The 19,789-nt window shown below is 30.4% G+C and overlaps 1 protein-coding gene across 1 annotated transcript; it reads right to left on the minus strand.

Moving 5' to 3' along the window:
* Window positions 1-523: 523 nt before the first annotated feature.
* LOC142234724 (dual specificity protein phosphatase 18) lies at window positions 524-18,691 on the minus strand. Its single transcript, XM_075305893.1, has 2 exons — window positions 18,393-18,691; window positions 524-1,578 (listed from the first exon to the last, which is right to left on the minus strand). Exons 1-2 carry the CDS (start codon window positions 18,521-18,523, stop codon window positions 999-1,001), a joined length of 711 nt encoding a protein of 236 aa, XP_075162008.1. The 5' UTR covers window positions 18,524-18,691; the 3' UTR covers window positions 524-998.
* Between the last annotated feature and the right edge of the window lie 1,098 nt (window positions 18,692-19,789).

Genomic DNA, 19,789 nt, shown 5'->3' on the forward strand with positions numbered 1-19,789 from the left:
CTGAACCGATTTCAATCAAATTTTTCACACTTGACTATACGACAAAGTGTTATGTTTGTACAAAATTTCAAGCAAATCGGTATAAAACTCTGGCTGCTGGGTCCATATTAGTGCATATCGGGCGAAAGATATATATGGGAGCTATATCTAAATCTGAACCGATTTCTTCCAAAATCAATAGGGTTCTACTCTGACCCAAATTAGGAACATGTGCCAAATTTGAAGGTGATTGGACTTAAATTGCGACCTAGACTTTGATCACAAAAATGTGTTCACAGACAGACGGACGGACGGACAGACGGACATGGTTATATCGACTCAGGGACCCACCCTGAGCATTATTGCCAAAGACACCATGTGTCTATCTCGTCTCCTTCTGGGTGTTACAAACATATGCACTAACTTATAATACCCTGTTCCACAGTGTGGCGCAGGGTATAAAATATATATTTGCTGAAAGGCCCATTTTCATATACTTACTTGTCTTCCAAATCTACTATGTTTTGAAAATTAATACAAGCTGTTTTATTTTTTAGTTGTTATTATTTATATTAAAATATAAATTAAATTGCATAGGTGTGCTTATGCCAAAATTTTTACATATAACAAAAATGAATGTGCGTTTTCAAGTCTATTCTAAATTCACAACAGACATGCATGGTGTAGTGGCATGCAAAACGGATTCACAAATGAGTTTTCGCCCTCCAGGACCAGACCAAAGACCATAGGCTGCAAGTCATCCATCTAAGGCGACACGGCGAAATGCTATGAAGAAATGCTTTCTTCTGGAGTCATTTTTCTTCTTATTCTTCTGGTTTTTATTTTTTTGTTGAGACATATGACAATTTTATGAACGAAATGCTTTTATCTTCTTTTCTCCCTTCCGAAAAAAAATCTAAAGGGAAACTGTTTCACAGTGCTACGACAAAATTGATGATGATTTGATATTGGGAATTCTATATATTCCCCACTTGAATGATTTCAGTCAATCTCACTGCTTACGTGGTAAGGGGCTCATTGCGACGACTCACATGACGATGTCTACGATAGAATTCTTCCATGGGACGAAATTCCGATTCATAAACATCGGGTATTTCACGTTGCAGGCACTCCAGGAATAACATTTGAACCGATTGTGAGCCGTAACGTTGTTCCTCATAACAGCGCAGTTGTTGAAAGAATCCCGTATTGGGACGTATTTGTGGACGTATATTTTTCACATGCACGAAAGCTTCCTTTAGGGTCATACCCGAACATTTCATGAGATAAGCCAGACATAGTGATGCCGAACGGCTAACACCGGCAACACAATGTACCAAAGTTTTTCCGCCACTAAGACGTACCTCTTCAATCATATCGGCTACTTCATCGAAATGTTTCGATAACTCAGCATTGGGTCTATCGGAAATACTAATGCGTAAATATAGAGTATCGGCATTGGCTGGCAATGGCGTATCGGGTAATTCAGCAGAGACATTAATCACGAAATTGATTCCGAGTTGAGTGATCAAATTTGACGATAGAACACTGGCTCCACACAGATAGAGGCTTGGTAGCAATTGCGAAACTCCAGGAATACTGAAAGAAACAAAAAGAGAAAAAATATGAAATTTGACATTAAGATGGTGAAAAATAATGTGTATGCTGTAATAAACGGGGTAGAGTATTTATCTAAAGCGATTTAACTTCAAACGAAACTTTTTTAAATTTTTAACGCACACTCAAAAAAAAATGTGAACCTACTAAGAAAGAAAATATAAGTAAATATTTGTCGACATATTCAAAAAAAAATTTAATAGACTTAATTAATTTGTTCTCTTGCTAAAGAAAATTGCCTATTTTGAAGAGAAAAGGAGGAAATTATAAAACTGTCTTGCTAAAGAAAATGCCCTATTTTGAAGGGAAAAAATTGGAAATTGTAAAATTGTCTTTAGCGCCATACAAAGTTCAGGGATAAACGCCTTCGTGGGTTAAATGTCAAAATTTTAGAAAATGCTGATCTATTATTACAATCAATTTCCGATTGCTATCATTTCTAAAACGCTCGTCTAAGAAGTGACAGATTTGTTCCAGTGGCATTCGATTTTATTGTTTATAATCTAACAAAAGCATTTTAATCTATTGAAATCAAGCACAAAGTTATTCGAGATTAAATTGAAGCGTGACAGTGTGATTTCTTTATATTTGGCTGGAAAACCAAGAAAGGCTAGCGTTAGAGCCGTTCAGCATTTAAATGTGAAAAAAGTTTTTGTTTCTCGTATCACTGCTCGCTATCGTGATGCAGACAGCGTTGCGTCGCGTTCAAAAAGTGGACGAAATTAGAAACGATAACAACATCGGAAATGGTACGAAAAGTGAAGGCCAGATTTGATTGAAATTCAGGCCACAGTGGTAGAAGACTAAACAAAGATCTCAGCTGGTGACATCCACCGTAATCTCCGAATCTCAATTTGTTTGACTTTTGCACCTGTGACATTTTGGAGAAAAGTGTTGTCAGTATTTTTCTGGTTCTTTTCCCCAAATTATGATCTTTTCGTCCCCAAACAAAAATTCCCCACAAAAATCCCCAATACATTTTTGACAAGCTTTTTGAAAGACAAAAAAAAGCAAAAAGCTTTGCTGAAGAAAATCAGTAATAGTTTAAAACTTAAAATGCAACAAGCTGCAATAAGATCAAGATTTCAAATCACAACACAAAGAGACTGGTGATCGTCTTCCAAATACTAGAAATATAAAAATGGAAGTTTGGTCACCTTGTCACATAGTAAAATTGGGTGGTAGACACGTAGCCATAGTTGGTAGAACTCTACAATAAATGGTAGATTTTTTATTGTTTTTTATTGTTTTTTTTTTGGATGTTTAAGAAGATTTAGCAATGAGGTATATCTTAAATTTTCTATAGAAATATGAAAATGGAAGTTTGGTCGCCTTGTCACGTATTAAAATTGGGTGGTAGACACGTTTCCAAAGTTGGTAGAATTCTACAATAAATGGTAGATTTTTTATTGTTTTTTATTGTTTTTTTTTTTTTTTTTTTGGATGTTTAAGAAGATTTAGCAATGAGGTATATCTTAAATTTTCTATAGAAATAAATTTCTGACGAAATTTTCTAAAGAAATAAAATTTTGACAAAATTTTCTATAGAAATAAAATTTTGACCAAATTTTCTATAGAAATAAAATTTTGAAAAAAAATTTTCTATAGAAATAAAATTTTGACAAAATTTTCTATAGAAATAAAATTTTGACAAAATTTTCTATAGAAATAAAATTTTGACAAAATTTTCTATAGAAATAAAATTTTGACAAAATTTTTTATAGAAATAAAATTTCGACAACATTTTTTATACAAATAAAGTTTTGACAAAATTTTCTATAGACATACAATTTTGACAAGAATGTCTATAGAAATAAAATTTTGACAAAATTTTGTGTAAAAATTTAATTTTGATCAAATTTTCTATAGAAATAACATTTTGACAAAATTTTCTATAGAAATACAATTTTGATAAAATTTTCTATAGAATTGAAATTTTGACAAAATTTTCTATAGAAATAAAATTTTGACAAAATTTTCTATAGAAATAAAATTTTGACAGAATTTTCTATAGAAATAAAATTTTGACAAAATTTTCTATAGAAATAAAATTTTGACAGAGTTTTCTATAGAAATAAAATTTTGACAAAATTTTCTATAGAAATAAAATTTTGACAGAGTTTTCTATAGAAATTAAATTTGGACAAAATTTTCTTAAAAAATTAAATAAAATTTTTACATGATTTTCTATAGAAATAAAATTTTGACAAAATTTTCTATAGAAATAAAATTTTGACAAAATTTTCTCTAAAAATGAAATTTTGACAAAATTTTCTCTAGAAATAAAATTTTGACAAAATTTTCTAAAAAAAAAATGTTGACAAAATTTTCTATAGAAATAAAATTTTGACAAAATTTTCTCTAGAAATAAAATTTTGACAAAATTTTCTCTAGAAATAAAGTTTTGACAAAAAATTTTATACAGAAATAAAATTTTGATAAAATTTTCTATAGAAATGAAATTTTGACAAAAATGTTCTATAGTAATAAACCTCTGACGAAATTTTCTAAAGACATAAAATTTTGACCAAATTTTGTAAAGAAATAAAATTTTGACAAAATTTTCTACAGAAATAAAATTTTGACAAAATTTTCTATTAAATTGAAATTTTGACAAAATTTTCTATAGAAATAAAATTTTGACAAAATTTTCTATAGAAATAAAATTTTGTCAGAATTTTCTATAGAAATAAAATTTTGACAAAATTTTCTATAGAAATGAAATTTTGAAAAAAATTTTCTATAAAAAATAAATTTTGGCAAAATTTTCTACAGAAATAAAATTTTAACAAAATTTTCTATAGAAATAAAATTTTAACAAAATTTTCTATAGAAATGAAATTTTGACAAAAATGTTCTATAGTAATAAACCTCTGACGAAATTTTCTAAAGACATAAAATTTTGACAAAATTTTCTAAAGAAAAAAAAATTTGCCACAATTTTCTACAGAAATAAAATTTTGACAAAATTTGCTAAAGAAAAAAATTTTGACAAAATTTTCTATAGAATTGAAATTTTGTCAAAATTTTCTATAGCAAACAAAAAAATTGACAAAATTGTCTATAGAAATAAAATTTTGACAAAATTTTCTATAGAAATAAAATTTTGACAAAAATTTTCTTTAGAAATAACATTTTGACAAAATTTTCTATAGCAAAAAAAAAAAATGACAAAATTGTTCATTGAAATAAAATTTTGACAAAATTTTGACAAAATTTTCTATAGAAATAAAATTTTGACAAAAATTTTTATAGAAATAAAATTTCGATAACATTTTCTATACAAATAAAATTTTGCCAAAATTTTATATAGACATAACATTTTGACAAGAATGTCTATAGAAATAAAATTTTGACAAAATTTTCTGTAAAAATATAATTTTGATCAAATTTTCTATAGAAATAACATTTTGACAAAATTGTCTATAGAAATAACATTTTGACAAAAATTTTCTATAGAAATAAAATTTTAACAAAATTTTCTATACAAATAAAATATTGCCAAAATTTTCTATAGAAATAAAATTTTGACAAAAATGTTATATAGAAATAAAATTTTGACAAAATTTTCTCTAGAAATACAATTTTGACAAAATTTTCTATAGAAATAAAATTTTGACAAAAATTTCTAAAGAAATAAAATTTTGATAACATTTGCTATAGAAATAAAATTTTGCCAAAATTTTCTATAGACATAAAATTTTGACAAGAATGTCTATAGAAATAAAATTTTGACAAAAATGTTATATAGAAATAAAATTTTGACAAAATTTTCTATAGAAATAAAATTTTGACAAAATTTTATATAGAAATAAAATTTTGACAAAATTTTCTATAGAAATAACCTTCTGAGGAAATTTTCCAACGAAATAAAATTTTGACAAAATTTTATCTAGAAATAAAATTTTTAAAAAATTTTCTATAGAAATAACCTTCTGAGGAAATTTTCCAAAGAAATAAAATTATGACAAATTTTTCTATAGAAATAAAATTTTGACAAAATTTTCTATAGAAATAAAATTTTGACCAAATTTTCTATAGAAATAAAATTTTGACAAAATTTTCTATAGAAATAGAATTTTGACAAAATTTTCTATAGGAATAAACTTCTGACGAAATTTTCCAACACATTCTATAGAAATAAAATTTTGACAAAATATTCTATAGAAATAAAATTTTGACAAAATTTTCTATAGAGATAACATTTTGACAAAAATTTTCTACAGAAATAAAATTTTGTCAAAATTTTCTATAAAAATAAATTTTGACAAAATTTTCTATAGAAATAAAATTTGCTATAAAAATAAAATTTTGACAAAATTTTCTATAGAAATGAAATTTTGACAAAAATTTTTTATAGAAATGAAATTTTGGCAAAATTTTCTATAGAAATGAAATTTTGACAAAATTTTCCATTGAAATAAAATTTTGCCAAATTTTCCATAGAAATAAAATAAAATTTTTACAAAACATTCTATAGAAATAAAATGTTGACAAAATTGTCAATAGAAAAAAAAAAATTGACAAGATTTTCTATAGAAATATAATTTTGATCAAATTGTCTATAGAAATAAAATTTTGTCAAAATTTTCTATAGAAATAAAATTTTGAAAAAAATTTCTATAGAAATACAATTTTGACAAAATTTTCTATAGAAATAACCTTTTGACGAAATTTTCTAAAGAAATAAAATTTTGACAAAATTGTCTATGGAAATAAAATTTTGACAAAATTTTCTATAGAAATAAAATTTTGCAAAATTTTCTATAGAAATAAAATTTTGATAAAATTTTCTATGGAAATAAAATTTTGACAAAAATTTTCTATAGAATTGAAATTTTGACAAAATTTTCTATAGAATTGAAATTTTGTCAAAATTTTCTATAGAAATAAAATTTTTACTAAATTTTCTATAGCAAACAAAAAATTGACAAAATTGTCTATAGAAATAAAATTTTGACAAAATTTTCTATAGAAATAAAATTTTGACAAAAAATTTCTATAGAAATAAAATTTTGACAAAATTTTCTATAGCAAAAAAAAAATGACAACATTGTTCATTGAAATAAAATTTTGACAAAATTTTCTATAGAAATAAAATTTTGACAAAATTTTCTATAGAAATAAAATTTTGACAAAAATTTTCTATAGAAATGAAATTTTGACAAAAATTTTCTATCCCCAAATTTATGGAAATTCCCCATCAAATCCTCAAGTCCTCAACTCAGAAATTTAGTCCCCATTGACTAAAAAATATCCCCAATTTGGGGAAAATCACAAAAAACCATAGAGCCACTTTCGAGCAATGTGTGATGTCTGTGTCGATCGTTTGAAGGTCATGATTCGTAAATTGACTCAGAAATTTCATGTTGTTTTTGACATTGTTTGCAATAAAATTAAAAAAAATAAATAAAAAATATAGCGTTTTACTTTGTTCCATTACATAACAGCCACCCAATATGATATACTAATTTGCTCAGAATGATGTTAAAAAGAGGACTTATGTAGCGACTGAAAGTATGTATGTGAACACTCTCTATAGAATCCAGACAAAAAATAAACGATTTCGCAAATCGATATATAAACTGATATAAATAAATTTATTTAATAGTTTTTCTTTATGAGAAAGAGAGACACTTTTTACGCCACCTTTTGTTGCGAATAACTCTTTTTGTGAAACTTTTTAGAATTTATCAATGGTTTAGCCCATATAGCTGTTGTATTTATATTTTTCACCGTTTTGATATTCTAAGACACTCAAACAAATTCCATCTGTCCATCCGTTTAATTATCCTCCTGTACTTATTTTTGCATTATGGCCAATGTGTGGTTACGTCCCGACTTTTAAATGGCATTCTTATGTATCTATTTAGAGTAAGTTCTTCATAGTATTTAGAAAAATTACCATATTCTGACCTTCATACCATTCATAAAAAGTTCATTGATTTCCATTATCGAGTATTTAATGAAAAAAATGGGTCATGAGCCAAAAATTCCAAAAATGAAATTTATGAACAAATAATTCAAGCACTTGATTTGAACAAAAAATTCTTTCAAACAAATAAAAGTCGCAAGAAACGACCATATGATCATATTTAAAAACAAATATTTTCATTGACCAAAGAACCGCCAAAATATAATTTTCAATCAATATAATTTAGAGCAAACATATGTATTGCCTTGAGAGTGAGGAATGTTTTCTTAGAGGTCTTAATTGCAGTCAAATTCATAAATATCCCATAAAATCCCACAAACAAAAAGAAACAATGACAAAAATTTGTGAATTGATCGTAAATTTCAGGGTCAAAAGAAAAAATAATAATAAAAAACAAAAACATGCAAAAGCGAAACGCATAATCATTTTCACTCAAAAACAAATTAAAATCGTTTATCACCAAAAATTTATTTGATTTTGGGATAAAGTCTAAAACGCACAAAAAAAATCAAACAAAATCATTTAATTATACATATAAATGTCTCTAAAATAAAAACATTATATTATTTGCTATTGTACAACGCCTACAATGATTTCTATACAAATTGAATTAATTAATTTACGTTTTTGTTGTTTTAAGGAAAATTAATTGTATATGTTTTGTGGAGGGAGAAGAAAAGAGAACCTTTGTAGTAATAATATTCTTTTGTTCTACACCATCGGAAGCGGTAACAGGAAAACTTGTTGAGGCATAGCTTATTGCTATCATTATAGACAGCGTCAATTATCTAAACATTTTGTTTGAAAGTGAATATTTGCTTGAATGAATGGAAAATGAGGCATTCCGTCATTTACTTGTCCGTCCGTTCGTTTGTATCTTGGCTGTTTTTGTTTACTTTTTTTTCGCTTAATTGCAAATTTGAAAATTATTATTCATGTTATTGAGAACATTCATATGTATTCGCACCATTCATATAGAGAACAAAAAAACCAAAGACATGACCTAACACGACAACTGACGTCAAGAAGTTATGTTATTATCTCATTCGTACTTTGTGGCGTATTATTATTATTATTTGTTTGTCCAATGAGGCGTATGATGATTATAATTTTATTTCTATGTGGCATATGATGTTTATAATTATGCCTTTATTTTGTTGAGATATTTGGTATACTATTTTTATCTTGGAATTTTGTTATTTACCCCATTTTTCCACCTCAAATTAATATCTTTCTAGCTTATTAAAAATAGAATCATTGCACAGTGGTCGGTGCTATATGGAGTTAGCGATCAAAAATACTTCCAGTATAGATATCATCGTGAAACTTCGGTCACGGCTTACGTCAGGACTATTTAATGATAAAATGGAATTGATTTGATGACGTTTTGGTATAGCCCCCTCATATAGACCGATCTCCCAATTTTACTTCTTGGGCTTCTAGAAACTGTATTTTCTATACGATTTGGCTGAAAATTGAAATCTAAAGGTATATTAGGACCAAACGTAGGTGTGCTAAAAATTGTGTGTATCGGTCCATGTTTTGGTATAGCCCCCATATAGATCGATCTCCCAATTGTACTTCTTGCGGTTCGAGGAACCATAGTTTCTATCCGATTTCCCTGAAATTGGAAATCTAGAGGTATTTTAGGACCGCAAATAGGAGTGCCAAAAATGGTGTCTATCGGTCCATGTATTTATATAGACCGATATCCCGATTTTAATTCTTGGGCTTCTAGAAACCGTATTTTCTTGCCTTAAACTTGAAATACACAAGTATTTTAGGACCACAAATAGGTGTGAAGAAAATTATGGTTATAGGTTCATGTGTTGGTATAGCCCCCATATATATACCGATCTTCCGATTTTATTTTTTGGGCTTCTAGAAAACGAAAACTCAAGGTATAATTTGTTTAGCGAAAAAAGTCAGAAAACAACTTAAAATAACGGGATATTTCAAAAACGGTTTCATAAAAAAAATTTTAACCTCCATTTTCAAATTCAGCAGATAAAAATATATAAGAAAAGTCATCAAATGTACATTTTCAGTGTAAACTGGTATTAACAAACACCACACAAAAATTCATATTTGGATATAAAGAAACAAGACCACTTCGGTATTAGCGAGATAACACAAAGGGGGGCAAGGTTAGGTTAGGTTAGGTTAGGTTGCAGCCCGATGTACCAGGCTCACTTACACTATTCAGTCCATTGTGATACCACATTAGTGAACTTCTCTCTTATCACTGAGTGCTGCCCGATTCCATTTTAAGCTCAATGACAAGGGACCTCCTTTTTATAGCCGAGTCCGAACGGCGTTCCACATTGCAGTGAAACCACTGAGAGAAGTTTTGAAACCCTCAGAAATGTCACCAGCATTACTGAGGTGGAATAATCCACCGCTGAAAAACTTTTTGGTGTACGGTCGAAGCAGGAATCGAACCCGCGACCTTGTGTATGCAAAGCGGGCATGCTAACCATTGCACCACGGTGGCTCCCAAAGGGGGGCAAAAGAAAGCAGATGATTTTTATCAATTTGGAATCTTGAAATATTATCTAATAAACCACAAAAAATCCCATTGGAGACATCAGGGGGGAACACAACTAAAACTCTACATATAAGAACGAACGAACTCGAAACAATGAGACTGAAAAACATTGATTTAATAACAAATTTAAAACATTTTTTTTATAACCTCCACCATAGGATGGGGGTATATTAACTTTGTCATTCCGTTTGTAACACATCGAAATATTGCTCTAAGACCCCATAAAGTATATATATTCTGGGTCGTGGTGAAATTTTGAGTCAATCTAAGCATGTCCGTCCGTCTGTTGAAATCACGCTAACTTCCCAACGAAACAAGCTATCGACTTGAAACTTGAAACAAGTAGTTGTTATTGATGTAGGTCGGATGGTATTGAAAATGGGCCATATCGGATCACTTTTACGTACCACTTTGGGAGCAACCGTGGTGCAATGGTTAGCATGCCCGTCTTGCATACACAATGTCGTGGGTTCGATTCCTGCTACGACCGAACACCAAAAAGCTTTTCAGCGGTGGATTATCCCACCTCAGTAATGCTGGTGTCGTTTCTGAGGGTTTCAAAGCTTCTCTAAGTGGTTTCACTGCAATGTGGAACGCCGTTCGGACTCGGCTATAAAAAGGAGGTCCGTTGTCATTGAGCTTAACATGGAATCGGGCAGCACTCAGTGATAAGAGAGAAGTTCACCACTGTGGTATCTCAATGGACTGAATAGTCTAAGTGAGCCTGATACATCGGGCTGCCACATAACCTAACCTAACCTAACCTACGTATAGCTCCCATATAAACCGATTCCCGGATTTGGCTTGCGGAGCCTCTAAGGGAAGCAAATTTTATCCGATCAGGCTGCTATTTGGTACATATTGCTAGTATATGGTCTTTAAAAAACCTGCAAAAATTGATCTACATCTGTCCATAATTATATATAGCCCCCATATAAACCAATCCCCAGATTTGGCTTGCCCCCAACCTCTAAGAGAAGCAAATTTAAGTTAATCCGGCTGAAATTTGGTACATGGTGTTAGTATATGGTCTCTAACAACCATGCAAAAATTGGTCCACATCGGTCTATAATTATATATAGCCCCCATATAAACCGATCCCCCGATTTGGCTTGCGGTGCCTCTTAGAGAAGTCAGTTTCATCCGATCCGGCTGAAATTTGGTACATGGTATAAGTATATGGTCTCTATCAACCATGCGCAAATTGATCCATATCGGTCCATAATTATATATAGCCCCCATATAAAGCGATCCCCAGATTTGACCTCCGGAGCCTCTTGCAGGAACAAAATTCAACCGATCCAGTTGAAATTTGGTACGTGGTGTTAGTATATGGTCTATAACAACCATTCCACAATTGGTCTATATCGGTCCATAATTATATATAGCCTCCATATAAACCGATCCCCAGATTTGTCCTCCGGAGCTTTTTGCAGGAGCAAAATTCATCTGATCCGGTTAAAATTTGGAATGTGGTGTTATTATATGGTCTCTAACGCCCATGCAAAAATTGGTCCATATCGGTCCATAATTACATATAGCCCCCATATAAACCGTTCCCCAGATTTGATCTCCGGAGCCTCTTGGAGAAACAAAATTCATCCAATCCGGTTGAAATTTGGAACGTGGTGTTAGTATATGACCTATAACAACCATGCCGAAATTGTTCCATATCGGTCTATAGTTATATATAGCCTATCCCCAATCACACACAAAATTGGTCCATATCGGTTCATAATCATGCTTGCCACTCGAGCCAAAATTTTATTTCTATAGAAAATTTGTCAAAATTTTATTTCTATATAAAATTTTGTCAAAATTTTATTTCTATAGAAAATTTTGTCAAAATTTTATTTCTATAAAAAATTTTGTCAAGATTTTTGTTCTGTAGAAAATTTGGTCAAAATTTTATTTTTATAGAAAATTTTGTCAAAATTTTATTCTAGAAAATATTGTCAAAATTTTATTTCTATAAAAAATTTTGTCAAAATTTTATTTCTATAGAAAATTTGGCCAAATTCTGCTTCCATAGAAAATGTTGTCAAAATTTTATTTTGTCAAAATTTTATTTCTATAGAAACTTTTGTTAAAATTTTATTTGTAAAAAAAAGTTTAATATATACCACGTATGGACTACCTTGCAATTTAGAAGACGGTGTTAGGAAGTTTTAAGATACCTTGCCATTTTGTCAATTTGTCAAACTTAATTATATACGTATTTAATCGGCCTTTTTAGTTTAATATATACCACGTATGGACTACCTTGCAATTTAGAAGACGGTGTTAGGAAGTTTTAAGATACCTTGCCATCGGCAAGTGTTACCGCAAACCAAGTAATTCGATTGTGGATGACAGTCTTCAGTAAAAGTTTCTACGCAATCCATGGTGGAGGGTACATAAGCTTCGGCCTGGCCGAACTTACGACGGTATATACTTGTTTTATTTTAAAATATAGTTAATACCATTTAGTTCAATATTCATTTCGATATAATTTTCTTTCTTTCGTTTTATTCATTTAAAAGTGCACTTAATTTTATACTTTTTCACACTTCAAAAACCAACTGCTTACTTGCTCTCTCTCTCTTTTGAAGCCGTTCTTAAAGAGTACAGATGGAGTAAAAGAAAAACAAGTACACTTTGTAAAACCTTGTTTGCATAAGAAACAGTGATGCCAGACTTTTTGAAAAATATCTAACTTTGATTTTTTATTTTTGGCCAAAGGAATCGACCACTGTGCATTGTTTTTGTTTTCCTCTGCAAATGCTTTGATCGAGTTCTTATTTATTCTCCCTCACATTTTCATATTTTTCCCCTATAAGTGTTCACTTGATCTGTGGGAAACACAGACAACAAATTCTATTCGAGTGATCTGTTTTTCTTTGTTTTCCTTAGACCAATAATATGAACGTCATAGATTACTTAGAAAATTTATTTTTCTTGTGTTTTCTTTTTATATGCTGTTTTTTTTTATGGGAAAATAAAGATATTTTCTGGATGTTATGGAATTTATATATATAGAGACATTAAGCACACTACTCCGAAGTGGTAGGTATAGGTAATACGAGTGAATTGTATGTGAGGTAGATTTGGAATTTATTTTTCCATGTAAATGGAAAATGTATGATTTTTTTTTTGGCAAATATTTGCCCAAAATGAGTGTCAAACATTTTTTTCCAGAAGCGCTTTTGGAAATATCTGGATACAGTTTTGGATGTTATGTACACTGAAAAAAATATTGTTGTGTGGTCAAAAATTCCATGTCATTAAAATACGAATGCAAATTTTGCTTAGCATAGAAGACGCATTTCTCTAATACAAAAGTATTTTGCCTTGTCCAAAAGTCGATAAACTTTTCAATGAAGTCGCATTGTCCTTATAATTAAGTGATTTGACTTAAAAATGGGTATCATAACACGAAAGATAAAATGTTTGGGCTAAGGTCAACTTGACTTTAATAATTTAGAAAAAATTTTTTAAATTTGTTGTCTTTTTGCATCTTGACTACAAAGCACAAAATCGTTCAAATAGAGGACACGTTTTTCAACACTTTATTTTAAAGACGTTTTTTACTTGAAACATACCATAATTTCTACTGGAAGTCAAGTCTGAATTTGGAAAATAAAGTTGTCTTTAACTGGTTTTTAAAGGACTTTGATAACATATGAAGAAAAAAAGCTGAAAAAGCGAAAAAAATTAAAGTTTGCTTCCTAGAAGCAAGTACACAAAACCCAAATTTAAAAGAGAATTGTGTCCTTAAAATAACCTTACTTGTATTCTCCGCTTCTTTGGCTCGGAATCAATACCAAAATTTTTAAAATAAAGACAAAATGATTTTTTTCAGTGTTCCTAATATGAGCTAAAAACGTTTGCTGGTTTGGCTGTGGTGACGAATTCTTTTTTGATACCTATTAAATATTTGCCAAGTGTGACTAAAGTGTAGAAACAAATTTAAAGGCTATAAGGAATCTTTCAGGTTTAATTAAAGCCAAGTTTCTCTTTCATGTTATGATACCCATTTTTAAGTCGAATCACTTAACTATGAGGACAAAACAACTTCATTCATTAGCCATTTTTGAACCAGGAAACAACTTTATAGCTGAGAAATTGCGTCTTCTATGCTAAGAAAAATTCACATTTATATTTTAAAGACATGAAATCTTTGGCCTCATGACAAAAGTTTTTTTATAATCATTGTTTCAAATTTTTTCTTTATTAAATTTAGGACACATGTTTTGGAAATTTGCCTTTGAACTAGGGTCAATTTTCCTTAAAGTAAAGAAAGATATTTTTGATTTAAATAAATCATCCTTAAATGAACTGAAATATTGGGTCTTTAGATTTAAGGTAAAAACGCTTCAAATATAGGCTAAGACTTATTTTAAGGATTTAGCATCTTTGGTCTAAAGTTTTTTATTATATTATTTTGGATTAAGAATTTTTATACACTCCACCATAGGATGGGGGTATATTAACTTTGTCATTCTGTTTGTAACACATCGAAATATTGCTCCAAGACCCCATAAAGTATATATATTCTGGGTCGTTGTGAAATTCTGAGTCGAACTGAGCATGTCCGTCTGTCCGTCCGTCTGTTGAAATCACGCTAACTTCCGAACGAGACAAGCTATCGACTTGAAATTTGTCACAAGTAGTTGTTATTGATATAGGGCCAAATGGACCATATCGGTCCACTTTTACGTATAGCCCCCATATAAACGGACCCCCTAATTTGGCTTGCGAATCATCTAAGAGAAGCAAATTTCATCCGATCCGGCTGAAATTTGGTACATGGTGTTAGTATATAGTCTCTAACAACCATGCAAAAATTGGAGGAGCAAAATGCATCCAATCCAGTTCAAATATGGAACGTGGTGTTAGTATATGGTCTCTAACATCCATGCATAAATTGGTCCATATATATATAGCCCCCATATAAACCGATCCCCAGATTTGACCTGCCGAGCCTCTAAGAGTAGCATATTTCATCCGATCCGGTTGAAATTTGGAACATGGAGTTAGTATATGGTCCCTAATAACCGTGCCAAAATTGGTCCATATCGGTCCATAATTACATATAGCCCCCATATAAACCGTTCTCCAGATTTGACCTCCGGAGCCTCTTGAAGGAGCAAAATTCATCCGATCCGGTTTAAATTTGGAACGTGGTGTTAGTATATGCCCGTTAACAACCATACCAAAATTTGTCCATATCGGTCTATAGTTATATATAGCCGATCTCCAATCACACAAAAATTGGTCCATATCGGTTAATAATCATGGTTGCCACTCGAGCCAAAAATAATCTACCAAAATTTTATTTCTATAGAAAATTTTGTCAAAATTTTATATCTATAGAAAATTTTGTCAAACTGAATTATATTCGTATTTAATCGGTCTTTTTTAATTTAATATATTCCACGTATGGACTTACTGATAATTTAGAAGACGGTGTTAGGAGGGTTTAAGATACATACCTTGCCATCGGCAAGTGTTACCGCAACCCAAGTAATTCGATTGTGGATGGCAGTGTTTAGTAAAAGTTTCTACGCAACCCTTGGTGGAGGGTATATAAGCTTCGGCCTGGCCGAACTTACGGCCGTATATACTTGTTGTTTTTACTTTGAAGTATCCGTTATAATTGGGATTTTTAAATTGGAATTTGTTTGTAGGTGAATAGCTTTATTAACATACGCAAAAAGAGAATAAAAAATTCGACAAACCCGATCTGTATCCAAATTTTAATTTTATTGGTCTTAGATTTAAAACCAAATAAGTCGCTTTTTATTTAAAGATCTTTTGCTCGGAATCAATACTAAAATCCTTAAAGAAAGGTTTTTGGATCCAAACTAAACTTTTTATTTTGAGGGTAGGAGAGGGGTAAACATAACTGAAGATCGTGATTTTTTTGATGTAATTTTACAAGCTTTTTATTTTAAAAATATTTCATTTGATTTGCAAAAAAATTTAATTCGGTTTGAAAACAGTTTTATATGAAATGCCAAAAGATTTATTTGAATTGAACATGCTATATACAAAAAAGTTTCCATACAAGCTCTTTATTTTTTACCAAAACGAAATATTGACTACAATAATGAATATGGATAAAAATAAATTATAAATGTAAGTAATGGAATTCCATACGCGGTTGCCACTCGTGCCAAAATTAATCTAACAAAATTTTACCAAAAATTTACCAAATTAAAAATTCTTATTTTGAAGTTTTTGATCAAATTTTTATAGTTAGTATAAAAAAATGTTTTTTATTCGAAAGCAAATTTTGCCAAAAATTTTGATCAAAATTTTATTTCTATAGAAAATTTTGGTCAAAAAATTATTTTCTATAGAAAATTTTCGTAAAAATCTTATTTCTATAGAAATAAAATTTTGATCAAAATTTTCTATAGAAATGAAATTTTGATAAAATTTTCTATAGAAATGAAATTTTGACAAAATCTTATATAGAAATAAATTCTTGACCAAATTTTGTATAGTAAAAAAATGTTGACAACATTTTCTATAGTAATAAAATTTTGACAATCGGCTATATATAACTATGGACCGATATGGACCAATTTTGGCATGGTTGCTAGCGGCCATATACTAGCGCAATGTACCAAATTTCAACAAGATCGGATGAACTTTGCTCCTCCAATAGCTGCGGAGGTCAAATCTGGGGATCGGTTTAAATGGGGGTTATATATATTAAGACCGGTATGGACCAATTTTTGCACGTTTGGTAAAGACCATATACTTACACCATGTACCAAATTTCAGCCGGATCGGATGAAATTTGCTTTTCTTGGAGGCTCCGTAAGCCAAATTTGGGTATCGGTTTATATGGGGGCTATATATAATTATGGACCGATTTGGACCAATTTTTGCATGATTGTCAGAGACCATATACTAACACCATGTACCAAATTTCAATTCGATCGGATGAATTTTGCTCCTCCAAGATGCTCCGCAAGCCAAATCTGAGCGTCGGTTTATGTGGGGGCTATACGTAAAAGTGGTTCGATATGGCCCATTTGCAATACCATCCGACCTACATCAATAACAACTACTTGTGCCAAGTTTCAAGTTGATAGTTTGTTTCGTTCGGAAGTTAGCGTGATTTCAACAGATGGACGGATGGACATGCTTACATCGACTCAGAATTTCACCACGACCCAGAATATATATACTTTATGGGGTCTTAGAGCAATACTTCGATGTTTTTCATTCAGCGTTTTTTCATTGAATTTAAAGTGAAAAAACACAATTTTTGTGAGTGTATCGACCAACCCTTCTCTACATAGTTTTATGTAAATTTATAATATAAATCAAATGTTTTAAAAATAAATTTAATTTTTTGTTTAGTTTTTGCTTTGATTTAAATTTGTCACACCCACCATGTAAATGGATCAGAGATCAAAAGTTGAATATCTCTGCATCGCAAGAATGCAGTGCGTAGCATTCATCCATCCACTGTACATTTACTCATAGGAAGGAGGTACAAACATCTGAAGATCGTTCTTGGCCGACAAGAATTATTTTCGAATTTTGTTTTTAAATTAAAAATAGACGCATAGTTGAAGAGTGGGTAAATTTGTTTGTCGAACACAAAAGATATTCGATTATTTTTGGCATGTCAGGTGGACGAACGGAATTCGTTATATCCACCCATTAAATAAGTACAACGGTAGGTTGGGGAGGGTGAAATAAAAGAATTTTCCCCTTTTTCTCCATCTCGAATACTTTGTTGTGGCCGCTCATAGACTCTATGTGTGTGTGCGCAAGTGACTGAGGGAGAATATAGAGGAGTAGTTGAATGTGGAGCTCTTTGGTTTGTGGTTTGTTTATGAATTCGCACATAGCCAGAGCGTCAATACGACGACGTTGTATTTGGTGGCATGGATGGTGACTAAGAAACAAAGACATTTTTCTGAATGGTGGTGAGCCGTATAGCGGCAATATTTTTTTTTTCTTCATTTCAGTTTTTTTTGTTGTTTTACTTCTTTGGTAATGGGCCAAATTATTTGTTTTCTAGTGGGTGTTATGCAGTGTGCTGGGGGTTGGGGGGAGTGTAATGGGGAATAGGTTCAGAAGGAAATGCGGTTGGTGTGAATGCTTTGCTTGTCACCATTTGCCTACTTAAGAGGCATCGAAATATGCTTTCACTCTTCGCCAAAGAATGTGTGTGAATGTGTGGCCGTTGTTCAAATTTGTATTTTTTTTTGTTCTTGTAGATGAAACGTCATATGACTTTGGCATTGTTACATAGGGTGATTCCTCAAATTCTAGTTTTTTTTTTGTGTTGAACTTTGACCTTACCTTTGTTGAATTTCGCTTGACTCAGATTTGTTATTGTTATTGATATCAACTGAGTTTGTTTCATAATTCTGCAATTTCTTCTCATTGGAGTTTGAATTCCTAAGAGGTTCTCTTTGTTCCAAAACTTGCATTGTTCTATGGAAAAACTATTTTGCCTTTTTTTTAATTAAGAATGGAATTTACACAAATATTTTGTTTTACGAAAACTATGTATTCTTTAGGTTTTGGCTATGATTGTTTTTTTTTATGATTTAACCAAATCGCACGTCTTTTTCGCTCTGCGTTTAAAAACGAACTGACACAACACGGACTGGCCATTAACATCAACATCATCAACATAGCCTTTGTACACCGTTATTCTCCGATATGAGAGAATAAAAAAAACTCACACACAAACGTAAATATTTCAAACAAAATATTTATGGTTTTACGGTTTTTGTTGTTGCCGACACGAACAGCAACTCGCTTTGCAGCCGAAACAAAATTTAACCACTACTACTACAACACCATCGCCACTAACAACTCTCCGAACAAATAGAAACTCATAAAGAGGGTGTTTGACACGGCAAGGCACAGTGTATTAAGAAAGGACAAATTAACGGGAGCTTGATTCCTTTGGAAATGAAATTTTGACGAAATTTCCTATGGAAATGAAATTTTGAAGCAAATCGCTTTGCAGCCGAAACAAAATTTAACCACTACTACAACACCATCGCCACTAACAACTCTCCGAACAAATTGAAACTCATAAAGAGGGTGTTTGACACGGCAAGGCACAGTGTATTAAGAAAGGACAAATTAACGGGAGCTTGATTCCTTTGGAAATGAAATTTTGACGAAATTTCCTATGGAAATGAAATTTTGAAGTTTTCAAAAAAACAAAAAAAAATATCCTATGCAAAAATATCTTGTAGAAAAAAATTTTGTAAAGGTTTCTAATAGGATACAAAAATGAAATCTTGCAATATTTTCCTATAGAAATAAAATTTTTACAAATATTTGTTATAGAAATTATATTTTGACAAAATTTTGCGAGGAAATGAAATTTTGCAGTTTTTCAAATAAAGGTTTTTCTAAAACCAATAGCCATGTCCCACAAATTTCCTATAGAAGTAAAATTTTGCAAAACATTGCTATAAGAATGAAATTTTCTATAGAGATATATTTTACAAAATATTTAAAATTTATCGTTTCCAAAAATTTCCAACTGGAAAGTTACAAAAATTTCTCGCAAAAATTAAATTTACAGAAAATTCCATATGTAAATGAAATTTTGTAAAAATAACCTATAGAAATGAAAAATATTTGATAAATTGTGTATGGAACAAAATTTTCCAAAAAATATCGACAAATTTTCTATAGAAATGAAAATATTTCCTACAGAAAATAAATTTTGC

Source organism: Haematobia irritans, chromosome 4, assembly GCF_050003625.1.
Source record: "Haematobia irritans isolate KBUSLIRL chromosome 4, ASM5000362v1, whole genome shotgun sequence".
Classification (NCBI taxonomy): Eukaryota; Metazoa; Arthropoda; class Insecta; order Diptera; family Muscidae; genus Haematobia; species Haematobia irritans.